The following is a 27,406-nucleotide window of genomic DNA, read 5'->3' as shown; positions in this document are numbered from 1 at the left end:
AAAAAAAAAAAAAAAAAAAAGATGCAAAGTGAGCAGACTACAGGTAGTACCCACAGAGATCAGAATACAGTGGGGTAGGTGGTAGCCAGCTAGTAGATGGGAACCTCTGCCTGCTGCTCTAAGAGTTTGGTCCCTTCTCCCACCACATGGTTAGGGGCTAGATGAAGAGAGGAGTAGAAAAGGAAGAAGACACACAGGCAGGACAGCTACCAGTCCAACCTCAGGCAAATATGTGCAGCCAACATGAACAGCTGCGGCTCAGGACTGATATCAGGGAAATGACAGAGGGGCCAAGCCATGTAGAAAGGAGGATAAGACCACACAACCTGGCATCATTCCCCAGTAGTTATCTGAAAACATATCAGCCTATGTGGGAAGCAGGGGAAAAAAGGCCTTACACCATCCGCGCACTGTGTGCTTGCCACATGCCATGACATATTCACTCTTCTGGTTTTTCCCAGGAACCACTTCAAACTTGATGGATGTGTCACCCATTCCATGGTTTCTTCAAGAGAAAACAAAGACAACAAGGGGTATCAACTGTAGGGACAAAATGGTAGCTTCTGGGGAGGAGAGCTCTTTGGAAAAGCCTGTTAAAGACTGAAGAAAAGGCCAACCTCTCCCCAAAGTGTTTCCTAACTGACAAAAAGAAACTTCTCCATACACCTAATTTAATCCCATGGGGCTCTGCCTGACATCCATGGGTAAAGGGTTCCTGTGAACCCAGGGAAAACTGGCAGTGACTTCACCCCAAATAGCCAGCAAGGACATGGGATGCCCAGGAGCTCCCATGACCTGATTGAGGACAAAAAGTACCTCCCACCCTACCTTTTAAGGCACTCGTGGAGAATCTGATATGGAGACAACAGCCCAGCTTTGCTGGTCAACTCGTAGACCCGCGAGTCCTCGATACTGATGTGGTTAAAATACTACAACACAAAGCAGATGCTCATTAGTCCTGGCCAAATCCACAGCCTCAGAGAGGTGGCCCCCTGCTGTTAATTCCCCCCCCCCATGCTTAGATGTCTTTTCTTGTTACCTCACTTACACCCCCTACAGACCTGCTAGAAATCTGCCAGTGTGGAGGACCAGTGACTCTATACCTCACTGACCAGCTGCCCATGTCCTCAGCCACTCCCCTAAGCATGGCATGACAAAAAGCCTGAGCACACAGAAGATCTGGAACATCTCTTCTCAATCTGATTCTGATTAACTATGAACAACTCAACAGAAATTAATGATAAACCATCTTCCAAGAGATCCTTTAACATTCTCATAATTCAGACTGTAGGAGAAAGGAAGCCAGACATATTAAAGCTAGCTCTCCAAGAGCTAAAGTTTCACAAAGACACCAGTCTGAGAAAGCCAGGAAGGGTTGGGCCTGGCCTGGCTGTAGTCTCCAACTATGTTGTTGCCCTGCCTACACAATCAGATCAATTAAATCAAAGAACAGAAAAGGCAAGAAGGGTTAACAGGGAACCAAGATAACCACCAAAGGGAAAAAGCAAAATTCTGCACAACAAGTCATAGGGAAGCAGGCAACTATGAAGTGTATAAGACCAGCCGTGCACTGGCCACAGGGACAGAGTTCACACCTGACCTTGCCTTTCCTTTCCTCACTCTCTGGCTAACCCAGTATCAGATGAATGGAAGATGCTGTCCAGCCCATTCTGGCACACAGACCACCTATCTAGAAGGAGCTGCAGTAACAAAGCAAGGAAATGCACCAATGAGAACAAACATGCCAATAATAGGCACAAGATTCTATCACCTAGTGGCATCATAGCCATCTTAATGTAGCACACACTGATGTTCGTACAACAAAATCACCTAATGACACATTCCTCAGAATGTGTCCCCATTAACACATGACTGAACAGCAAAGTGGGTGGCTTTAAAAAACAGAAGTTTATTGTCTAACAATTCTGAAGGTCAAAAGTTAAAAAAAAAAAAAAAATTCAAAGTCAGTTCTCTCTGGAGGCTCTAGGGAATCCTTCCTTGCCTCTTCCAGCTTCTGGTGGTCCAGGCTCCCAGGGCTTATAGCAGCACCAGTCCAATCTTCACTTGGTGTTTTCTCCCTCTCTTATTTCTTATAAGACTGCCAGTCACAACCACCCTGCCACACTATGACCACATGTTAACTAACAATATCTGAAACCCTGTTTGCAAATAAGGTCACATTCTGAAGTATTAGAGATTAGCATGAAGTGCTAATGGCTTTTTAGAGGACACAATGCAACCCAGAACAGGGTACCCCTGAGATTCTGAGCAAAGGTTAGCTTTACCCACTTGACAATAAACACGCATGAAGAGATTAAAACAGACAAGAAACAGTGGGGCTCACCAGCCAGAGGGAGTCCACCAGGAGCCCACAGCCCTTACAGAGCTTCTCCCACCAACTGGGTCTGAAGGGGGCTAGAGAGGCCTAGAGCCATGGATGGGAGAAATACTTGGGGCCTGGAGACACATGAAGAAGCTGAGACTCAACGTAAATGCCTTGCTGTGCAGGTCCCAAAGTGTGCCAGAACTTCTCCGCACTGACATAGGCTCCTCTGCCCTCGCTCTATTCTGGCGAGGAAGCAGACTCACCATGGACTGCACGGAGGAAGGAAGATGCATCTCTGAAGAGGACTGCAGAGGATGGTGAGCAGGAACTCCAACTGCCATGGTTTGGCTGTTGTCTTCAAACAGGTTGCCAAGAGACGCCTCTACTCTCAAGTGCCCGCATCAGTGTGGGAAAGTCACTCACCAGGACGTCAGGCCCTGGAACCATCAGCAAGGGCTGGCAAGGTAGCCAACCAATTAGCAATGTGTGGTGCTCTCAGCTGTAAGGACACACGGTCTAACCACAGGTCAGCACCTGGGCTGTGGGGCCAGTGTCAGGGCTGGGCAGATAGGCTGCCTACCCTCTGGCTCCAGACTCCTCCCTGGCAGAGCCCAGCCAGCATGTATGCTAGAGAGCACAAGCTCAGAAGCACAAAGACATTAGTCTCTGTAAAAGAGCCATGCCATGGAAATACAGAGCAAGTTGCCACAGGCCACACATGTTGAGGGTTAACCTGCCAAGGAAGTGTGGAAGCTCCAGCTGGGGAAAGAAGACAAAATTGCAGAAGTGACCTATAGACAATCACTGTTGACAAACAGCCTAGGACAAACCCAACTGATCAGTGCTTTGTGGACAGTAAAGAACCATGAGGAACACATGGGTAGCCTAATGCCCATTAACTCCTGTCTAGACAACACAGACTAGCACTTTAAAGGTCACAAGCCATCAAAATAGTCTGATTAGCCCCGTAGCTATTCAAGAAATCAACTCTGTAATTACAAACGTAATTACAAACGTTCCCACAAGGAAAACACCAGGTCCAGAGGGCTTCTTTGGTGATGACTACTGAGTAAGAAAAAAACAACAATTCTATTAAAAAACTCAAGGAGGACACTTCCCAACTCATTTTATGAGACATTAATACCATGACATTACCACCAGGCAATGACTGTGGGTGCATATGTGTGTGCGCACACACACACACACACACATACACACAAACTATAAAATATCTCTCACAAACACAGATGCAAAAATTCTAAATAGTACTTACTCAGCAAATGGAAACCATTCACATATAAAAAAGGATACATAAACATATATATATGTGATATAGACTGTGTGTGTGTGTGTAGTACCCAAGCAGGACTTATCCCAAGATTTTTTTTTTTAAAAATCACATAATTAACTATATTGACAAATTAAGAAGAAAAATCAAATGATGAAGTCAATAGATACAGAAGGCTTTTGGAAAAAATCCAACAAACTTTCATGATAAAAACAGGAACAAACCAGGAACAGAGAAGACCTTTTTCAAACTGATAAGGGGCATCTACAAAAAGCCCATAGCTCACATTACATTCAACAGTGAGAGGTAGATGCTTCCCGAGATGAGGAACAGGATGTCTGTTTTCATCACTTCTATTCAATAATGGCTTTAGCCAAGGCAGTTAGGTAAGAACATGAAAAAAAAAAAGATATCCAGGTTGGAAAGACAGAAACCACACCATCTTTACTTATAGTTTACATGACTCGATACACAGAAAATTTTTAAAAATCTACAGAAAAACTACCAAACCTAATAAGTTAGCAAAATGACAGGACACAAGGTCAATATATAAATAATAAATTTTCTCTACATTCTAGCAATGAATAATTGGAATTGAAACCAAAGTACTACTCATAATAGTGCCAAAACACGAAATAAGCAAAATTTGTGTGCTGAAACTACCAACCATTGATGAAAAACATCAAAGAACATGTAAATAAATGGAGAGTTAGACTATTTATAATTTAGAAGACTCAATATTGTTGGGATGTCAATTCTCCTCAAATTAAATCTACAGATTCAGCACTAGTCCAATCAAAAAATTTAATAGGAATCAACATACTGTTTTTAAATCCTATTAGCAGATTTTAATAAAAAGACAAAGGAGCTGAAGTAGCCAAAAATATTCTTTGAAAAGAACAAAGCCAGAGGATTTATACCATCTAAAGATATCAAGGTAATGTGGTTTCGCTGAAGGGACAGACACACAGTTCATGGCCACCAAATTAGTAAGAAAGGCACCAGGGCAATCCAAGTTAACCACAACTGTCATCTGGCCCAGCAATCCCATCGTAGGTATTTACCTAAGAGAAATCAATCCCAAGGATCACACTATCCTCATGGCAGCCTCAGAGCAACTTTATTGCCAGTGAAACACTGGAAATGCATCAGTGACCCTCATGTAAGAATGGAGTGACACTGTAGCTCAACCATCTGGTAGCAACTACTCAGCAGAACAAAAGGCCTAAAGACATATGCATCAACATGGATAAATATGCCAAGGCACAGAAGCCAGGTTCAAAGGCTATCACTGGCTCCATTGATAGGAAATTCTGGAACTGGCAAAACTATAGAGAAAATTCTAGTACCCTTCGGCAGATACAAATTAGGAGTTTGACTACAAAGAGATAGCTTGAGAGAGTATGCGGGAAGCGAGGGAAATAGTCTATATTAATTGTGGTACTGATTGTATGATTCTATGCACTTGTCAAAACTCCTAGAATTACACCAAAAAAGTGTATTTAACTTTATAATAATAAAAAAGTAAGTTGAAAAAATTAAAGAGACATATCTGGTCACTAATACCTAAATTCTCAAACAACTATGAATCATGTTGCTAACCCACAGCTAGCAATAAAATGTGATGAAGGGATCAAAAGTTTCACGAAAAGAAATGGTGACAATTCTGTTCCTCAAGTTTCCTCATTTTAATCATGCAATTCACACACTTTATGCCAAGGTTCTCTACTCTGTGGTGGCACAGGGACTCAGGCCCTCCTGGTAGACTCTGAGATCACTGCACCTGACAAGCATCACCTGAGGGCTCCCAAAGCAGCCCTGCCCCAGGCCACTCAAGGAGAGTATACTATTCCAAAATCTCCACAACTCTGCCAGGAAGTCCTGGAGAAGAGTTGCACAATTCTGACCACTCCAACCTAAAGAGCCTCATAAGCATGAAAAATTGCCAGATCCCAGGTGACTTTCTAGAAACACAATGGCCATCCCTTTCAGTCAGGCATGTACTATTCAAATATCCACCCTGCTGAAGGAAAAGCTACTTTCTCCTCTGACAAGAGAAATGTGAAACTACAGAGACACATACATGCAATAAGTTAGAAGGATCAAAAAACTTCTCCAGAGCACCTGGGACACTATATAAAAGTATCTCTTATACCAAGGTGTGGTATAATAAAAATACGTCTTGTATGGTCTCCAATCCTGAGCACACAGCTCCTAAAACCTGAGGTATTTCTGAGTGATGTCAGTATCTTTTATAATTCAAAATGACCCAGTAGGACCTAGGGATATAGCTCAGTGGTAAAGGCCAAGTGGCGTGGCAAGGTAAGGCTCTGGGTTAAATTCCAGAACAACAACAAAAAAAACACCCCAAAATAAAACAACCTACACCATCATATCCAAGCTTATGCTAATGAGATAGATAAAGGAGTTCTTTTAGAATATCAGTATTGGGGCTGGTACCCAGAAAGATCAAACATGAGATTAGAGGGTCGGAACTTTCAACCCTAACCCTGACCACAGTGGGAGAGAAGGATGGCTAGAGACTGAGGATTAAAATTTCTAGATGGATATTCAGGGACCTCCCTGTTTTATGAACACATCACATGACAGAAAGGCAGTGCACCCCAACTCCCGAGACATAAATGTTCTTGCACTTAGGATCCTTCCAAACTTCACCATATGTAACTTTTCTTCTGGCCACCCATTTATCCTTTAATAACAAATGTAATAAGAAAAATGTTTTCCTGAGTTCTGGAAGTCATTCTAGAAAACTAATGAACTTGACAGGAGCATGTGGGAATCCCCAAATTTGTAGCTGGCTGAGTAGGAATGTCAGTAGCCAGGGGTCCCCCATTTGTGGGATGAGCCTTGTGAGACTGAGCTCTTTACCTTGTAAGATCTGACATTAACTCAAAGTAGACAGTGTCAGAACTGAATTATCAGACACATAATTGGTTTTAGATAACTGGAAGACTGGTATGGAAAAGACTCCACACAAGGGGAGATTTGGGGAATTTCCAAACCTAATTGAAGCTACTTGAGCAGCACCCCTCCCCTACATGTTCTTCTTCACCTAGGAAAATCTCTTTCTAGAGCTACTTTCCAGTACAGTCTCTGGTCCACTTCCCAGACAAGTCCCAGGGTATATGCTGAGAAACTAACTTACAGCTGGACCATCCCCAGTACCAGAACCCAGTCACTTACTCGTACTTCTGTGCATGTGCGCGCGCGCGCACACGCGCACACGCACACACACACACACAGAGTTCCCTATTATCACAAGACAGGCAGAGTCACCATTCAGGATGGTGCTGTGAACCCTACGTGGCTAAGTGCCATCAACCTCATATCCTGTCCTCAGAGTGCAAATGGCCGCAAGGGAGTCTTAGCAGACATTATTCAGAAGGCTGCCCTGAAAAACCATTTTCCCCATAGTTGAGTCATTCAGAAAATAAGCTGAAATGCAACTTTTACTGGAGAAGTTTATGCCCCGGGAATAGTGGAACCTCTTTGTAATTCCAGAGGCTCAGGAAGCTGAGGCAGGAGGATCAAGAGTTCAAAGCCAGTCTCAGCAACTTAACAAGTTAGTGAGATCCTGTCTCAAAATAAAATATATATATTAAAAAAAAGGGCTGGGGATGTGGCTCAGTAGTTAAGCATCCCTGGGTTCAATCCTTGGTCAAAAAAGAATTACAGGATGTTTTGGACTAAGTTTGAGACACCACCCCCCACCAGAAAAAAAGACTAAAAATCAAAATGTAGTCCATCCAATGATATAAAGTTCTATGTTTCCAAACCAAAACTCTTACGCATTCTAATCTTGTATGTTAGGGGACCTAGTCCTGTCCTAATTTTTTTGGTTTTGTTTTAATCAGAGATTGAACCTAGGGTTATTTTTTTATTTTGAGAAAAGGTCTTGCTAAGTTGCTTAAGTTCTCACTAAGAATTCTGCCCTAATCTTGTTTGTCTTTGAAGACATGCCCTTAAGCTAGAAGTAGTACCCATTCAGGTAGACTACCCCAAATTGATTGGTTCTAAGATGGCTGCCAGAGTTGACTGCCAAACATTTTAACTTCATGTAATTCTATCTGCATGATAAACGACAATACCATAACAGTTGACAACTGCCATGACAAGGATAGGAAAGAACCATAAAAGGAATAAAAGGAGGTGACACCCAAATTCCTAAAAATTCTCTGTCCATTCACAGAAAAGACATGAATATAATTAACCTAACCTCTCCCTCATTTCTTTATATATATATAAAATAATCTCAGAAGTGGGTCGGTGAGCCTTTCTCCCTATTTCTCCTATTATCTTAGTTAACAATAAATCTTCCTTCACTGCTAAGTTAGAACTTGGTCTTATCATTGGGTCCACAATTCTGAGAGGAGAAAAGGACCTCCAGTTTGGGGCCAAAAATTAGCAACAAAACTAAATTGTTATCTGACCTTCCAAGAAATCAGGCCAAAGTGCAGTGGCACACCCTATAATCCCAGCAACTGAGAAGGCTAAGGCAAGAGGATCATGAGTTCAAAGCCCTAGCTGCAAGGCCCTAAGCAACTCAGTAAGACCCTGTCTCTAAATAAAATATAAAAAAGAGTTGGGGATATGGCTCCATGGTTAAGTGCCCCTGGGTTCAGTCCCCAGTACCCCCCACCCCCACCCCCCAAAAAGTTATTTTTTCTATTCTTCTAATAAGGAAAGTAACTTCAAAATGACCAATCTACTTTTTGTTCTTTGTTCCGTCTTTCTTCAGTCTCTCTCTATAAAACCAAATACCTCTGCTCAGCCAATCAGACCACTCACTCTATATGGAATTACAAATTGCCCAAATATAGAATTGCAAATAAAACCAATTAAGATCTCTAAACTAAGTTTGTTGCAATTTTGTCTTTTGATAAGACTGTACCTACGCAGAATGGCATCTCTGATCTATCTGTGGACCATCCATGACAAAATAAGTTTCATAAAGCACAAAAAACATTTAGAAACTTAAGAGCAATTTAACACTACATATTTATATTAATCAATTCACAAAAATAAAAAAAGAAATTTTAATGCATCCTATCCTAAAGCACTTTTGGAATGGTGAAATAATGATCTTCAAAATCTGCTCCTCCACAAAAGAACACTAGCAAAAATTGTTAAATCAACTTTTGCAGAACTCTGAAACTTAACGAAGGCTTTCAACAATCTAAGGAGTGTTTATTCAAGAAAAGCAGTTAAATGTTGGTAAGAACATGAACTCTATGGCCCTTTAACCTGCCCTTTCCCATCCACTCACACCAATTCTGTGGCAGCCACTGAAGGCAGAATGTGTTCCCAAGACCTTAACCCCAGAGAATTGTCACTCTTTTGCCTATCTAGCAGCTCTCTGGAAAAGCCTCATGGCAGGACTTTTCTGTTTGCCCTGACTTAGAGCTCACTGAGGAAAAATAGCCCAGTTCCCCAGGGCATTGTAATCAGTGATAACAGCCTCATACTGCAGTTGCTTGAGGCTGCTACTAGTAGTGCAAACGAGAAGTTGGCCAAAAATCTTATAAGGAAAAGCTGGGGAATGAGGTGTTCATATAGAACTTTGAAAAGCTTTTCAATGTCTAGGGATCTAGATGGCACAGAAAAGACCTGAGAAAGCCTTAACTGCTCCATTTAGGAGGCCTGAAGGTTGTGCGTGGGTGGAAGGAAAGGTTACTGCAGAGCTGCCAATCCCTGCAGCACCACAGAGGGGGCCCCAACAAGCATATAGAGCCCCTCAGCATAGGATGGGAGACTTACTGGTCTGGACAGTTTAAGGAAATCTCTGTCCAATCATCAATTGACCACTAAGCTAATGCAACAGTGACTCACTTGGTAGGCACATGTTTAAAAGAACATAGACTTATCAAAGTTAGTCTGGGAAAGTCATTATAATTACAGGTTGAATTGTCTCCCCCCAAAATGTTCATGTTGGAGTCCTTACTCTTAGTATGTCATAATGTGAATGTATTTAAAGATAGGGTTTTTTTTTAAATATTTTTTTAGGGGCTGGGGATGTGGCTCAAGCGGTAGCGCACTGGCCTGGCATGCATGCGGCCCAGGTTCGATCCTCAGACCCACATACAAAACAAGGATGTTGCGTCCTCCAAAAACTAAAAAATAAACATTAAAAAAAATATATATTTATTTTTTAGTTGTCAATGGAGCTTTATTTTATTTATTGATACGTGGTGCTCAGATTCAAATCCAGAGCCTCACACATGCTAGGCAAGCGCTCTGCCACTGAGCCACAATTCCAGACACTTAAAGATAGGGTCTTTACAGAGGTAATCATGTGACACAAAACAAGGTCACTGGGGTAAGCCCTAATCCAATATGACTTGTGTCCTTATTTAGAGACAAACATGCCTCCAAGGAGAAAGGCATGAACACAAAGACAGCCATCTCCAAACCAAAAGAGAGGCCTTCTCTCACAGCCCTTGAAGGAACTAACTGGTCTGACATTTTGATTTTGGACTTCTAGCCTCCAGAACTATGAGACAATAAATTATGGTTGTTTAAGTCACCTGTTTTGTTATATTTTGTTACAGTAGTCCTAGCAAACTAATATGGTCACTAAATAGATAGCAACAATAATAAACAGCATAAACAATAAACTTTGGGGAGGGGAAGGAATCCGATTTTCAGAGTTGCCACATATTATTTTAAATGGCCAGACATGCAAAAAAACCAATAAAGTACATATAGTCCACATGTTGGGGCGGTGGGGTTGGGGGGGAGTTAATACAAACTATCCCTAAGAAAGCTAGAAATTACCAGACAAAGACTTTAAATCACCTATAAAAAACTCACTCAAACTAAAAGAAATCCTGTCTAAAGAATTAAAGATGGACTGGAGAATATATCATGATAAGCGAAATAAGCCAATCCCAAAAAATGAAGACCGAATGTTTTCTCTGATATGCAGATGCTAACTCACAATGGTGGTGGTGGGGTGCTAAGGAAAAATAGAGGAACTTTGGATTAGGCAAAGGGGAATAAAGGCAGGGGAGAGGGTATGGGGGTAGGAAGAACAGTAGAATGAATCAGACATTATTACACAATGTACATATAAGATATGATTCTACAACATGTACAACAAGAATGAGAAGTTATACTCCATGTATGTATGATGGGTCAAAATGCATTCTACTGTCATGTATAACTAATTAGAACAAATAAAAAGAACTAAGCCGGCACAGTGGCACACGCCTGTAATCCCAATGGCTCAGGAGGCCGAGGCAGGAAGATCGCAAGTTCAAAGCTTGTCTCAGCAACGGCAAGGTGCTGAACAACTCAGTGAGACCCTGTCTCTAAATAAATTACAAAATAGTGACTTAGTGGTTGAGTGACCCTGAGTTCGATCCCAAGTACCAAAAAAAAATTAAATAAAAATAAAAAGAGCTACAGATGTGACTCGGTATTAAAGTACTCTGAGTTTCAGTATTGTTTAAAAAAAAAGAAAAGAAAGAAAGAAAAGGAAGATTTACAGCTTCATTAGGCAAAGAGTTCTTGTAGTCTGCATCTGAATATTGGTTTTCTTTCTAGCTGTGTAACCTTGGTCAAGTTACTTAATTTCGCTAAAAATTTTAGTGTTTTTTTGTTGTTGTTGTTGGGCAGGGGAGATACTGCAGATTGAACCCAGGGGGTGCTTAACCACTGAGCCACATCCCCAGCCCTTTTTATTTATTTTTTTAAATTTTGAGACAGGATCTCCCTAAATTGCTTAGGGCCTCACTAAGTTGCTAAGACTGGCCTCAGACTTGAGATCCTCATGCCTTAGCCTCTCATCCTCTGGGATTACTGCAGTACTATAATCAGCTTAAAATTTTAGTTTTTTGATCTGTAAAATAGCAATATTGTGGTAAAACACAGATGAAATATTAATAAAGCTTGTAGAAGAATGCTGAAAAAAAAAGGGGGCAATTTAAGAATATGTTGCAATGGGGCTGGCGTTGTGGCTCAGTGGCAGAGCACTTGCCTGGCACGTGTGGGGTCCTGGGTTCGATCCTCAGCACCACATATAAATCAATCAAATATTGTGTCCAACTACAACTAAAAAATAAATAAAAAAGAATATGTTGCAAAATACAGAATATCAATAAAGAGAAACTGGAGGTGTAGCACAATGGCTAAGCACTTGCACAGCATCATGCTCTGGGTTCAATCCCCAACACTGCTGAGAGAGAGAGAGAGAGAGAGAGAATTATGAAATAGTCACTAGAGAAGTTCCCCAGGAGATTCAGGCAGGCAGAAGAAAGATCAGCAAACTTACAAATAGATCAATAGATTATCCAGTCTGAAGAACAGAAAGAAAAAAAGGAATGAAGAAAAATAGATTCAGAAACCTGTGGAATAATTTACTATTAGATATAACAATTTACATTGATTAGAGTTCTAGAAAGCAGGGAAATAAAACAGAAAAAAGAATATTTGAGGAAACAGTGGCTGAAACTTCCCAAGTTGGATGAAAAATTTTCATTTACGCATCAAAGAAGCTCAACTTAAAGAAATCCACACCTAGACACATCTGCTGAAGGTCAAAGAAGAGAATCTCTAAGCAGCAAAAAAAGGGATTCAGCAAATACAAGCAAGCCTCAATAAGATTACCAGCATTTCTCTTCAGAAACCACAAAAATCAAAGAGCAGTGGATGACAAAAGACTGAAAAGCAAGAAATTTGTTCTAAGCTAGACATGATGATGTATACCTACAATACAGGGTTCTCTGGAGGTTCAGATCAAGGCCAGCAAGGGCAATTTATAAGACCCTGTCTCAAAGTAAAATTTTTTTAAAAGGCAGAGAGGGGCTGGGGATGTAGCTCAGTGGTGAGAGTAAACACAAGGTCCTGGGCTCAATCATAGTACCTACTACAATAGGAACAAATTTTTACATGCAACTAAAGTTGGTATTAATCTGAACTAGCTGTTTTAATAAGTTTATATGTTAATAGCATTCCTAGAAAAACCACCAGGAAAATATCTAAAAAAAATAGTAAAAGAAGGTACATTAGAAAGTTTTACTTTAAAAAAAAAAATGATGGTGGAATGTGACGATCATTATTATCCAAAGTATACATATGAAGACAAGAATTGGTGTGAATATATTTTGTATACAATCAGAAAAAAAAAAAAAAAAGATATAGGATCTCAAGTTCAGCTTGTTCCAGAAAGCAAATATTACTCTGATAAGTACACCAGACAAAGACATTACAAGAAAACTATAGACCAATGTTCCTTCTAAATACAGATGCAAAAATCTTTTACAAAATACCAGCAAACCAAGTCCAGCAACACGTACAAATGATTATATGGTACGACAAAGTGGAATTTATCAAGAATACAAAGTTGGTTTAATATCTAAAACTCAATGTAATACACCATACTAAGATAAACCATAATAAAATAAAAAATAAAACCACATGATCACCTATCTCAATAGAAGTAGAAAGGCATCTAACAAACTCCAATAAATTCTCAGCAGGGACTTGGGATATAGCTCAGCAGTAAAGTACCTGCCTAACATGCACAAGGCCATGTTTGATTCCCCAGCATCACCAAAAAAAGAAAGAAAATACTCAGTAGTAAATTGGATGTGGTGGCACATGTTTATAATCCCAGCTACTCTGGAGGCTGAGGTAGACTGCTCACTTGAGCCTAGGAGTCCACGTCCAACCTGGACAACATAGTGAGATTCTGTCTCAAAATAATTAAAAAATTCAGCACAACCAGAAATAAAAGGAAGCATCCTCATTCTGATAACCTACAGCTAATAATACAGCATACTAGTGAAGGAAACCAGTCACAAAAGACTACATATGATAAGATTCCATTTACATGAAATATCTGAAACTAGAAAATTACAAGATCAGAAAGCAAATTAGTGGTTGTCAGGGGCTGAAAAACAAGAAGAACTGGGAGTGACTTGCTACTAGGTTTGGAGTTTCTTTTGAGTGATAAAAATATTCTAAAATTAAACAGTTGTGATGGTGGTCCAACACTGAATATACAAAAATCCACTCAGTTTTATTTTTTAAAAGGTAAATATAGAGCTAGGGTTGTGGCTCAGCAGTAGAGCACTCGCATAGCATGTGTGAGGCACTGGGTTCAATCCTTAGCACCACATAAAAATAAATAAAATAAAGGTATTGTGTCCAACTACAATTAAAAAATATTTTTTTAAGAAAGGTAAAATTTTATAGTGTATATATATTATCTCAATAAAGCTGTCATAAAAAAAGAATCTATCCTTCAGAATTTGAAAAGTCCTTGCTAAAAATAACCATAAAATCATATTCACCCTAAAAAGTTTACAACTAGATTTAAACGGTTCTTAAAACATAAAGAACAATCAAAATCTTATAGATTCTACCTCAAAGGTTCATTCCCACCACAGATCTACATTTATAGTGTACACTCAATGTGGCAAAACAAAGGGACAAAAATCTCCAACAAAAAAGGATAATTTTTCCCTGCTTGCACAAAAGACAAGCAAGTTTTCTATTTATGAAGTATGAACAATAACCTGGAGGCTGGATGACTAAATCAGGGCACAGAGGACATGGGCACGGCCTGTGGGCAAGCCTCAGATCAGGTCAATAGGGCAGGTGGCTACACTGCAGCCATAACTCTAAACAGAGCAGGACCATAAGAACTCACCTCCAGTTCTTCACTGTCTTTTGGCTTCTCCTCAGAGGTCTGTTTAACAAAATCAGGAATAAGAATTTCCAGTGTGGCTCGGGCTATAAAAAGAAAAAGCCCAAGGGTGAGAGAGTAAACACAGCCCTCTTTCTGGGGCTCTAGCTAAAAGGGAAGCCAGGTACACTGCCTGCTAGTTCCCATCTCCACAGTTCAGAGGTGTAAGCAAGAGCCCTGGGGAAGCATTTTAGAGGCAGGGTCAGGATAGGATAAGAAAAAAAGCACATCCTAAGGAAGGGCAATAATGGGACAGGCTACAAGAAGCTTCACAAGCCATACCAAGTGTGTATACTTTTACCATGAAGTTCTCATCACAGGCAAAGGAGGAGTTTGGATGTGTTTTAGAACTGCATCGGTGGTGTGTGAAAATATAACTTTGAGAGGGCCAACAGAGAGGCCTGATAGCAGGCTACTGCAGATATCCAGAACAGGGTTCAGGGCAGTGGCTGCCATGGGCAAGGAAAGGCAACTAGATCTGAGGTACATTCTGGAGAGAATATATACAGGGCAGAGCAAGGGGATGACACCCACATGAACAGGGCTGCTACCCACCACTGGTGAGGAGAAGTAAGTATAACAGCCCATGTGCTGATGGTTCAGTCTGACTCAGCCAAAGTTCAATTGCCAGCAAGACATCGCAGCAAAATAAATAAGTAAAAAAGGCATTCCAATGCAGATGTCTAGTACTAGAATCTGGGTGGAGGAAGCAAATACCAGCACTTGGGCAGCAAACAGTGACACTGCCAAGGGGACAGCCCAGACCATACCCCAGAATATTCCCACCCATACACCAGGCCCCATTTGTAGATTATATGCTCAAAACCAGTTTTAGGTAGAATCTCTCTAACACTGACAGTAGGCCTTCCTCATGACTGAAGTGGACAGTGTAAGCCTTGGATCAGCCATGCAGAGGAAATAACAGACAGTAAACACAATGCAGAAAGGTTTCCCATTGTTCTCAGCATTCACCACCACCAAAAAGCAACACAGAGGGACACTCTTGAGTTCTAGAAGCAGAAAAGATTTTCACTGCCCCGAAATCCAGTGAAACTGTACACACTTCCTGCTCTGTACAGGGCAGACCTGCTCTGGGAGACAACATAACAATGGGAGAAACCTCAAGAATACACCTGTGAATTTAAGGGCTGGGAAGGACAACCAACATTATTCTGCTATGTGTACCTTCCATAGAGGAGGCCAAATAAAACAATATTAGGCAAAATGGCTTTAGTAAAAGAATGCCAACTACTATGAGGGCCAGTAATAGAAGTGAATAGGAAGGACATGGTACAAAACAGCAATGGATTTCAACTAGTAAACACCAGTTTTCCAAGAGATAAGATAAGCTGTGTGTAATGAGCACTTAGTCCCTACTGTAGTGTCTAAAAAACTCGGGAAATAGGCCCAAAAATGTAAAAAACACTTGAGAATAGTGGCAGCATGCTGATCCGCCTCTTCTCTTTACTGACATGCCCATATCTTGCTCAGTTTCAAAACAAACTTGTTCTACAATATGCACCCAGCATTGCCCAGTTGGCTCTAAAGTATGCTCTAACCAGTGCATGGCCAGGGCAAGCACAGAAGACACTGGCCCACCTGTCATTTAGCAGAGAGGGAGTTTCTGTTCTACTTTCAAGTTTCATACTTTACCCTATTTGAGTCTACTCCAATGAACATATAATATTAAAAATCAAGTAGATGATTACATAAATAATGTCAATGTGCCCCACCCACATACCCACACCTGTTGCCACTGCTCAGCCCCTCCCTTAACACCCCTCCCTTAACAAGGTGAAGGCAAACCCAGCAGGCATCATATGTCTCCAGGACACTGAAGTAAACACATTACCAGCTTTATTCTTCGCAAGTTTTTTGCTGCTTGCAGTTCCAGATCCATAAGTCACACCATCAATGGTCACCGAGGCACCAAAAGGTTCACTTGGGTTCTCTTAAAGTTAAAATTACTTGTTTTAAAACACACTTGCCAAGACATAAAGTATGTACACACACAATCTGCCCACATTGACAGCCATCTCTGCAGAGAGCAAGTCCCTCATCTGCAAAGACCACAGAATCCCTAAAGTGTAAAGACAGGAATGAGGATGGTCAGGAACAGACAGCACAAATGGGAAAATTGACAGAAATGGAGAACCATGAGAGACTGAGTCACAGGGGAAGCAGGAGCTAGAGGCAGAGCCTCCTGGAATACGGATAAAGCCTCTGAAAGATGGGACACAGGACTGTTAGGAGTGGGGAATCACAGGATGCAGTGAACCAGAGAAACAACCAGGCTTTGACTTCCAAAGACATGCTAATTTACATAAAAATGTGAGGAAGATATCATGCAAGATAGCTGGTGGGATGTGGCAGCCTAAGGTCTATTCATCCACTAGGGGTATCAGGAACCAGGAAAGGACCCAAGGCACAGTAGAGAAGCCTTCCTCACAAGGCTCTGAGACAATACAAAGTCAAGAGACAGCAAGGCAAATGGGAAGAACTAGAGAAAGGAAACAGAGTCATTCACCCTCATCTCTGTGAAAACAAAGTACCTATCTGCAATACACTTCTTGACTTTCCTTTGTACTTCCATTCCAAATACTCAGCTGCCACCTCCCTAGCCCATACCAAAGTGATGTTGACATTTATTCTTTAAATGATTCTATAGGAATTAAATGGAGAAAGTCAAACTTACCACATTCAAAGAAATTATAAACAGGGCGAACTTTGAGGACACGCTGCATGTACTCGTGAAGGATGCAGACCTCGGATTTCCCGTTGGGGTTAATAACAAACTCTGTGACAAGAAGGACCATCTCAGCAACAGCGTGAGGAGATACCACAAGCTAGTACTCAGGGAGCTGGCACCATCTGTATTACTGAATCATTCATTAGGGGCCCACCACTGTGAATGTGGCAGACCTCTGCATTCATAGGATAAACATAAGCTCTAAATTAAGTGCAATTCACTCACAAAGTACACACACTAAACAAATGGAATTAAAACAAACAAACATACTATGTGTGCTGATGTTGACATTTATAAGCCCAATTCACCTTTCTTTGTAGGTGCATCCTGCACGGATAAAGTGATGAGTTTCTGATTGGCAGGTAGGATTGGCCTCTCAGACTCAGCTTGCTTCCGCTTCATCTCACGGTTGAACTGTCGTCGCTCAGCCCAGGTCCTAAATTTTTTCACAGTAACTTGCTCAAAGTCAAAACGCTTCTCCAGGTAGTTTCGAAATTCCTCCAGATCTGTGCAAGATTTACCAGAGAATCCAACTAAACTTTGAAAGCAGGAGTCATGTTCCCTTTGTACACAAGATAGTGAAAGGCTACTCGTCAAATAAGCCTGGACCACATGATACCCATTTCCCTTTCCCTGCCCCTTTCAAAGTGTAAAGAAAGTGAGAAATCAAGCCTCTTCCCTCTACCAATTCAAATTATTCTGGCAGGTTCCATGTGGTTAGATTCCTGGGATATCCTTTTATCTTATTTGCAGCAAAAACAAGAATGTGAAAAATGAGGAGAAAAAAAAAGCTTAAAAGAAAGAAAAAACAAAATGACATAATCTTCAGATCTCTCTCTCCCTTTATCAAAATAAGTACCTAAGGCTGGGATATAACTCAGTTGGTATACAAGCATGTACACCTTATACACGGTCTAGCATGTACAAGGCCCTTTTTGATTGCTAGCACCTCAAAAAAAGAAAAGAAAGAAAAAGAAAAGTATCTGACTTCCAAATAGCAGCTTCCCAGTACCACTCTGACCTTGTCACTCTCTTCCCTTCCATCCTCCCACTTCTGCATTCACTAACACATCCAGACAGCTCCCTTCCTTTGGACCTTTGTACTTGACCTCTTCCCAGTCTACTTTCCCCCACCTCAGCAACAGTTTTCTCCTCCCCACACCTCTTCCAGGGCACCTTACACTCAACTGAGTTATAGCATAGGCAGTACAGCAATACACGGAGAAGCTGAAAACAAAGTCCTCTTTGAAGTGATTCAGCAGGAAGGCTGAAAGAGATGTGCCACCCTAAAGAGAGGTCTATTACTTGAGGGGACAGAACTAAACTAAAAGATGTGGAGGAAAGACTAGAAAACACCAAAAAGTATCTAAAAAGCAACTGCAAAATTTAAGAAACATATGGATTGAAGAGTATGGAATGAAGGTCCATTCTGAGATCATAAGGATAAATTCAAACACCACCACAAGAGCACATTCTACCAAAAAACTAAGAGTTCAGGAAAGATCATATAAGTAACCAGGAGAAAAGGGCTGCTCATCCTGTATGGCAGCCTCAACCATATAGATTCTGAAAAGCCTGAGCACAGGAACTTGTCAATGCCACACTCAGGCAGGTTCTCTCAAAAGCAGGGACACAGGCCTTTCCAGTCATGTCGGAGCAGACACACACATTGATGCAACTAGGAACAAGAAACGATGGCTTTCAGTGGGAGAAATAAGATCTCTGGGTAGGGGTGGGATGTAGAAGCACCCCTGCAGATGGATTCTAAGTGGAAAGGAAGGAAGAAAATGCCCTAGGAAAACTTACCAACTGACTCATCTTTGCACACCTCAACTTTGGCCTTCACCTGCCCCAGGGCCCCAGGGGCTGCCTCAGCCCCTAGTGGGTCCTTCTCATCTGGTGGCCCGGAGTCTGTGCCCATGGGGTCAGGCTCTTCCAGGGAGAACTCCAGTTCTGTAGATCGGCTCAGGGGCTTGATAGGGGACACCTCCCCACTGGGGGTGAGTTCACTGCTCTGCTCCCGTTCCTCATTGTCCTTCATTTTCTTATAATGCAGGCAGGGAATGCTACTCAGAGGAGGGTCATGTTTCTGTGGACAGCGAATTTGCAAGAGGTTACAAGAACAACTCAAAGTCTGAAAACCTGTTACCTTTCACCAGCCTCCATTTGGCTTCAGTACAAAACATTACAGACAGGCACATTTCAGTCATACAAACACCCTTAATTCACAACTGATTCCTCCCCTACCCGTATGCTTCCTGTTCCCAAGAAATAGGGCCTGGACCAGGTGACCACCCGAGACTCTCTGTGCAGATACACGGGGACTCCAGAGTTATGAAAAGTCATAATCCAGCCATCGGGCAGCGGCTCTGTAGGTGGGCGGCCACGACCTGCATGAAAGATGAGAACATATTGCAATTATTTTTAAACACTTAGTACTGTCACCATGGAGCCTCCTGCACATCAAACTTCCTATGTTTGTGTATTTGTATATCTGGGTCTTTCCAGAGAATCTAAGTTCCTATGTCTTGCTCCCTGCTAATTCTAAGACAGCATTTGGTATAAGGTAGGAACTTATACATGAAGAATCAGTGCATGAGGAGCCTGGAATAAGACTGTGCAAGATAGGAGTTCTAGCCTCAGCTCTAGTCTCCACTTCTGGTGAACACTGTATTTCTTTCCTGCCTGATCCACGATGGCCACAGGCAACCCAGGGGCCAGGTATGCTTTGCTAATAAATGGCATTATCTGTCAACCAGTATTCCTAGTGACCAGGTGACATGTCATTATAAAACACTACTTTAAATTAATAAATTTTATATTGGACACTATACAGATTTAATGCAATTCCAATCAAAATCTCAATGACATTCCCCATAGAAACAGAAAAAGCAATCATGAAATTCATCTGGAAAAATAAAGAGACCCAGAATAGCTAAAGCAATCCTTAGCAGGAAGAGTGAAGCATGTGGCATCACTATACCAGACCTTAAGTATACTACAGAGAAATAGTAACAAAAACAGCATGGAATTAGCACCAAAACAGATTGGTAGACCAATGGTACAGAATAGAGGACAGAGACTAACCCACAAAATTACAATTATCTTATATTAGACAAAGGCGCCAAAAATCTGCATTGGAGAAAAGATAGCTTCTTCAATAAATGGTGCTGGGAAAACTGGAAATCCATATGCAACAAAATGAAATTAAACCCCTATCTCTCACCATGTACAAAACTCAACTCAAAATGGATCAAGGACCTAGGAGTAAAACCAGAGACCCTGCATCTAATAGAAGAAAAAGTAGGCCCTAATCTCCATTATGTGGGATTAGGCCCCAACTTCCTTAATAAGACTCATTTAGCATAAGAATTAAAATCAAGAATCAATAAATGGGATGGACTCAAACTAAAAAGTTTCTACTCAGCAAAAGAAACATTCTGTAAGATGAACAGAGAGCCTACATCTTGGGAGCAAATCTTTACCCCTCACACATCAGATAGAGCACTAAACTCTAGGGTATATAAAAAACTCAAAAAGCTAAGCACCAAAAAAACAAATAACCCAATCAATAAATGGGCAAAGGACCTGAACAGACAATTCTCAGAAGGTGATATACAGACAATTCTCAGAAGATGATATACAATCAATCAACAAATATATGAAAAAATGTTCATCATCACTAGCAATTAAAGAAATGCAAATCAAAACCATTTTGAGATTTCATCTCATTCCAGTCAGAATGGCAGCCATTATGAATACAAATAACAATGAGTGTTGAAGAGGATTTGGGGAAAAACGCACACTCATACACTGCTGGGTGGGGCTGTAAATTGGTGCAGCCAATATGGAAAGCAACTGGACAATCGGGAATGAAACCACCATTTGACCCAGCTATCCCTCTCCTCGGTCTATACCCAAAGGACTTAAAAATAGCATACTATAGGGACACAACCAAATCAATGTTTATAGCAGCACTATTCACAATAGCTAAACTGTGGAACCAACCTAGATGCCCTTCAATAGACGAATGGATAAAAAAATAAAAATGTGGCATATATATACACAATGGAATATTACTCAGCAATAAAAGAGAATAAAATCATGGCATCTGCAGGTAAATGGAGTTAGAGAAAATAATGCAAAGTGAAAGTAGCCAATGCCAAAAAAACAAATGCCAAATGTTTTCTCTGATATAAGAGGCTGATTCATAGTGGGGTAGGGAGAGGGAGCGTGGGAGGAATAGAGGAACTCTAGATAAGGCAGAGGGGTAGGAGGGAAGGGAGCAAATATGGGGTTAGAAATGATGGTGGAATGTGATGGACATTATTATCCAAAGTACATGTATAAAGATACAAATTGGTGTGACTATACTTTGTATACAACCAGAGATATGTAAAATTGTGCTCTATTTGTGTAATAAGAATTATAATGCATTCTGCTGTCATATAAATAAAAAATTATTTAAAAAATTTTATATTGGTGGGGTTTTTTTTATTCGTTTTGTTTTTGGTAGCAGAAATTGAACCCAGGGCCACTTCCTCAGCCCTTATTATTTTTTATTTTGAGAGCTTGTTTGGAGGTTCCAGCATGAAAGCACAGCTACTTGTATACCCTTGACAAGAACATTCCTCCTCTATCAGGGAAGGTCATCCCCTACAACTAAGCGTGCAGCTTCAGGAGAGATGCACATAGAGTGGTGAGGGAGGAAGGGAGCACCCACCTAACCAGCCAGATCAGTCAAATCAACCCTGGCAATCAATGGGGTAACAGATGTTGCAGCCAGATCACCCTCACATCCTTATTTTATTTTGAGACAATTCTAAGTTGTTTAGAGCCTCATTTAGCTGCTGAAGCTGACTTTGAACTTGCAATCCTCCCAAGCCACTGGGATGACAGACGTGTGCTACTACAACCAGCTCTATATTGGTTTTAAGACACTACTCCCAACCCCTTCTTTGCTTTATAGGCCATAAGAAAAAAGTTTTGGGCTACGGTTGTGTCTCAGTGGTAGAGCATTTGCCTAGCATTTGTGAGGTACTGGGTTCGATCCTCAGCACCACATAAAAATAAATGAAAAGGTATTGTGTTCATCTACAACTAAAAAATAAATAAAGAAAAAATGTTTCAGAATTTTTTTTTTTTTTTTAATGTGTGAATGCTAGGGCTCCTCAGAGCCTCACATACTAGGCAAGAACTCTACCACTGGGGCTGAGGGTGTAGCTCAGTGGAGGAGTGCTTGCCTAGGATGTGTGAGGCACTGGATTCAATCCTCAGCACCGCATAACAACTAAAAAAATTATATTAAAAAAAAAAAAAAAAACTCTATCACCAAGCTACATCCCCAGCCCTTTTTTAAGTTTTGAGACAAAGTCTTGCTAAGTTGCCCAGGCTGGGCTTGAATTTGTGATCCTCTTGCCTCAAACCTCCCTATAAAGCAATGTTTTTGCTGGTATTTAAAACAAAATAAAATTTAGAAACTGAAGAAAAAAATGCAGATGAAATCTAAACACTATATATATATATTATGGAAAAAAATAACAGCTAGGCATGGTGGTACATACTTGTAATCTCAGCAGTTCAGGAGGCTGAGGAAGGAGAATCACAAGTTCAAAGCCAGCCTCAACAACTTAGGGAAGCCCTAAGCTACTTAGCAAGACCCTGTCTCAAAAATAAAAAATAAAAAAAAAGGGCTGGGAATGTGGCTTAGTAGTTAAGTGCTCCTAGGTTCAATCCCTGGTACCAAGTAAATAAACAAACATTTTTTAAAAGAAAAAAGTATCAATGACTCTCAGGGAAATGTAGTCTCCCAACCAGGCGGACCTGACCCTAGGGCCTATACCTAACACATAGGTCACTATTAGACATGGCTCAGAAGAGTGCTCTGTAGGTCAGAGTACACCCTATGGTTTCTTCTTCCCAGGGTTTGGGTCATGGTGGAGTTTCCTCATACTATCTTTGGGCTAAATCTGGAGAAGCAAACAAGCCAAGAATAATACATAACACAGGTTCCTGGCCACTCATCTATGACAATGAGTAGTCATAACCAGCCCAGATAGCTGAAGACCTCACAGCAGCTGTAAGGACTGAGGTCCCTGCCATGGCTCTTGCTAGGCAGTTAGGCAGACCAGGTCTACTGCTGACTATGGGTTGCACAAAATGGACTTAGGTTTATATGCTCAGAGTAAGCCTGCTGAAACTATAGGAAGAACACGATGCCAACCTTCCAAAATCATCACTCCCTGCCCCACATCTCCTCTAGAAGCTGCAGCCTCAGATTCATTACATCTGCAGTTACCTATCCTGACATTCCTTCTACTCATCTACCACCAAACAAAAGGTATCTGCTGACTTGTCCCCTAAGTGATCCAAGGAGGGCAGTCACATGCCACCTACCTCTTATTTTCCATCCCAGTCACTCATCACCTTCTGCACCCAGGGTCTCATCCATGTGCCTGAGTACCCATGTATCTCTTTAGCCCTTCTTCTGAGCCCAACATCTCTACCAGGACAATCACAGGTGCCTCTAGGCAAGTACAGACTGAAACCAATCCCAACTCATCCCACACCTGCCCCACTTTAATGACAGAGCCTCACAGCACAATTCTGGGTACCTCTCAACTGTTCTCGTATTAATGATCCACAAATCCAAGTGCAAGACCCACTGCATGCTCATACAAAACACTACCACATATTTCCCACCTAAAGTACACATGCTATGCTGAGGCCCTAGGAGTCATGCTTTTAAATAGAAATTAGGTAACAATGGCCTACCTTCAGTGGTTTCCCACATAACCTGACACAAAGCTTGAACCATAATCATTGCCTGCCACCTTGCTGAATACCCACCACTGGGCTTCCACATCCTTTGGCTGCCAGTTTTCTTGTCTCCCAGCACACACTGATGCTCCCTCCTCTGCACAATGTCTAAGGCTCTATAATTTCCAAAACACTTAACAACAGAATCTGTACCTGGGTTGTGCAAAGGGTGAGTCCTTGTGTCTAATCTGTTTTCCTTTCATCAGACATGACTGCTATATTCAAACACATGTCTCTACCCAGATTGATGCCTGGTATCAGAGGGCTCTTCAAACATTTTTTGTGAAGGAAACAATGGTACTTCTAATGCCTGGAAACACTACTTTGTGACCCACAAACTTACTTTTCAGCACTGTTTTAATCTTGGTCATCATGGGCTGCACACTTGTTTCTCCATCAGATGGATGATCACTGTCTCCTCCATATTTTTCCTCCGTTCGCCTCTTCTTGGGAGCACAAAGGCCTTCTTCCAGCAAAGCATCCACATCATTGTCAAAGTCATCCTGCAAAACAAGGTGTTCAGATCTCACAGCCCCCAGTGCCTGTTCTCCTGCACCACAGGGAAGCTTAACAATATTAGGACAGACACAGAGCAACAGCACTCAAGGGGGCCGAGGTGTGCCCTGATAGTACATGATCATCTGAAAAACAAACAGGATAAAACAAGTGAAACCAACACGCCTGGTCCAGGTGAATACCCTTGCCAAGGAGGCTTTTCAGCAGCACCTGCCAAATCAGGTTGGAAAGAGGATACATGGGCAGATGTCAGCCAAACTTTTCAATAAGAAACTTAAAAACCAGGACTCCTTATATCTTTCTTAGGTGCTGCTGAGAAACCTCACATGGGTTTGGCTCCTGTTTTTGTTTTTCTTTTTCCTGATTTCAAAAGATACAGCTATTCCCAAACCTCTCTTTGAGTTTTGCCAGAGCCCTCCAGAGGAGGGGTCGCCAACATACCTCGTAGGAGAAATTCAAGGCTTCTTCATCCACTCTGTCTCTTTGAACGATTGCTTTAGCCGTGAACCCGCCTGCTCCTTCTTCATCTAGCTCCAAATTGTCAGTAAAATCTTCTAACTCATCGAGCACTGCATACTCCACTCTCTTTTCCTGATCCAGCTCATTCTCCTCATCCTTCTTATCCGCACTCTCACCCCCTACGCCTACCCCATTACCAACACTCCCGCCAAAGGGACAAGCATGCATGTCTCCACTGACAGGACTAAGGAGCAGACCACATTCGGTCCGAGTGTCGCGCTCCACTCCTGTGTACAGCACCTTCCTGTCCTTACTCCTGCAGCTCTCGGTAAAGCTCACGCTAATCTTTACATCCTTAAGCAACTTAAGGTCAGGGGAGAACTTCCGGACCGCAGGTGCGTGCCGGGCGGTGCGTGGGCTGTGGCCACTACAGTTCGGGTCTATGAGGAGGCGGCCCTTAGAGAAGGATCCTTTGGAGAGAAGAGAAGCTCCGCAGAAGTTGAATGGGTCCTCAGCAGGGGGTTCGGACTGTCCATCACCACCAGAGCCAACGTCCATTACCTCTGCATCACTGGACGTTTGCAGGGGAGGTGGTGGAGACTGTTCACAGGGCAGCACTTGGAAAGGGCAAGCTCGGTTCTCCATCATAGCTTCTCCTGCGGGCTCACGCGGGAGAGGAGAGGGACTCTCATATGTCTCCATATTAAAAGCAGTTAAGACTATTTTAAAAGACCAAAGTTTTAAAACACCTTACACAAATCTATACAGCTAACATGCACAAGTCCGTCGAGACCCAGTGCCGTCCTGCCCGCGCTGTGCACACTGGCTGCTTAGTCAAGCTGGCCACATTGCTCTTTTCATTAATGTAGACAGCTTTTAGAACCACTGCCTCAATTATTGGAAATCACAATGCACTCAGCTTAAAAGACTGACGACTAAGTGAGTCTGTCTTCATGCCAAAGTGGCACCTTTCTTCTTCCACCTGCAAAGAAATTTAAAAATACCGTCACGAAATGACAGAAACCTTTCACTTCCCTGGTACCAAGTTAAGAATCAAGCGCTATTAACAGCATAGTAAAGTACTTAAAATAATACTGCCTATAAGAACCTCTTAGACATCAGAACATACTAACTTCACTATTTTCCTTCAGCACCTAAATTATAATTTCTTAAATTATAATTAAATATTTTTATTGTCCACTTTAATTCCTCCTTTAGAAGAACAAAAATAATTTAATAAGGCTCAAAAAGGATTTTAAAAACTACAGTAAACTTCACCATAGTGTTCCACTAACTCATCCTATTTAGGTAGATAATCAAGCATGCGGTGGGAGGCCGCCCTTTCTGGAACACACATAAAGTGTGTGGCCTCCCTCAGGCCATCAGAGCGACATCAATCCACTCACCTGCAAGGGCCGGGTCAGTCAAAGGGTGAGCATGAGACCCTCAGTTCAACTCTGCAGCACTAAGGGCCTCAGAGGTATGGTCAGGTGCTCTGCTACCCAGGGACCCCCTCTCCTGGGCCCACAACGTGGCACGTGGACAGGATAGTGATGCAGCGTGCTGAGGTCACCAGAGGTGGCGGCATAGTTCTGTTCCCAGTAGAGGAAAGGGGCGAGTGGCTGTTGGGAAGGGAGCCTGCTAGGATTTTTGGGGAGTTGTAGGAGACAGCTGGAGCCAAGGTACAAAGAGTCTTGGGTGCCATCTGAAGCCTGGCTCCATCCTGGGGGCAATAATGAGCCACCAATGGTGAAGTGACTCTAGTCAGAAAAAAGATTCACAGCTGTGCTAATTATAAACAGCTGTGCCCAGGACAGCCCTCCAGGCCAGAGGACAAAAGCACAAAAGAGGATCTAGATACATCAAGAACAGTGTCAGAACTGACGGTACGTGACCCAATGGGGATAGATAACAAGAGGGAGCTGAAGACAACGAAGGCTTCTCCTTTCCATTCCAGCATCTAGGAAGGAATCTGGAGAAGAGGATGAAGGAAAGCTCCAGGCAGACCTGTCTGACAGGTGCTGAGGCCACAGCTCTGGAGTCCTGACTGGCCCAAATAGCTCTGATAAGCCAGATCACATTAGCAAGGAGGTAAGTGCCAAAACCACAGGCGGGGAAGTACCAGAGAAGGAAGACTGTAACTGTAGTGTAACTCTAGGAAGCTTCACCACAGAGGAAGCACCATAAAAAAGGATGACAGGAGGTAGAGAAGACAGTGGTGGAGCACGGGGAAGCAGAAACACCAAGGGCCACAGGAAGAGAGGCCCATCAGCAGAAGCACATGCAAACACACACACACTCAAATGCATTAACATTCCTACACCTTGCATGCACAGAAACATACATGCATGCACATGCCATGCACACCAGTATAGATATACAAACATGGCCACATCCATGGGTGACAGCTCAATCAGTTGCATGCAACATAACTCATATTCCAAAGACTCCAGAAAGAACAGGAGACAACAGAAATCATCCAATTAAGAAGGGATAGAGTGTGGTAGTTATACTTTGAAAGGGACACAACACAAAGAG

General features: G+C 42.0%; 1 protein-coding gene across 2 annotated transcripts in view; it reads right to left on the bottom strand.

The window, feature by feature from the left end:
* The window catches only part of Dgcr8 (DGCR8 microprocessor complex subunit), a 36,902-nt gene that overhangs the window by 5,797 nt on the left and 3,699 nt on the right, over nucleotides 1–27,406 (bottom strand). The window contains exons 2-11 of one of the 2 annotated variants that reach the window (XM_015500441.2): nucleotides 24,851–25,850; nucleotides 24,237–24,396; nucleotides 19,322–19,464; nucleotides 18,881–19,163; nucleotides 17,383–17,580; nucleotides 17,021–17,122; nucleotides 16,178–16,276; nucleotides 14,290–14,372; nucleotides 829–929; nucleotides 399–505 (exon numbers count right to left, since the gene is read on the bottom strand). In XM_015500441.2, coding sequence (XP_015355927.1) covers nucleotides 399–505; nucleotides 829–929; nucleotides 14,290–14,372; nucleotides 16,178–16,276; nucleotides 17,021–17,122; nucleotides 17,383–17,580; nucleotides 18,881–19,163; nucleotides 19,322–19,464; nucleotides 24,237–24,396; nucleotides 24,851–25,570 — 1,996 coding nt within the window. In that variant the 5' untranslated portion in view covers nucleotides 25,571–25,850. Of the gene's footprint in view, nucleotides 1–398; nucleotides 506–828; nucleotides 930–2,589; nucleotides 2,783–14,289; nucleotides 14,373–16,177; nucleotides 16,277–17,020; nucleotides 17,123–17,382; nucleotides 17,581–18,880; nucleotides 19,164–19,321; nucleotides 19,465–24,236; nucleotides 24,397–24,850; nucleotides 25,851–27,406 lie in introns of those variants that run through there. The other variant, XR_007341277.1, reaches the window with a different exon arrangement.

The sequence above is a fragment of the Marmota marmota genome, unplaced genomic scaffold, assembly GCF_001458135.2.
Source record: "Marmota marmota marmota unplaced genomic scaffold, marMar, whole genome shotgun sequence".
Taxonomy (NCBI): domain Eukaryota; kingdom Metazoa; phylum Chordata; class Mammalia; order Rodentia; family Sciuridae; genus Marmota; species Marmota marmota.
Note: the sequence above shows the minus strand (reverse complement) of the source record. Positions and strands in the feature narration are given on the sequence as shown.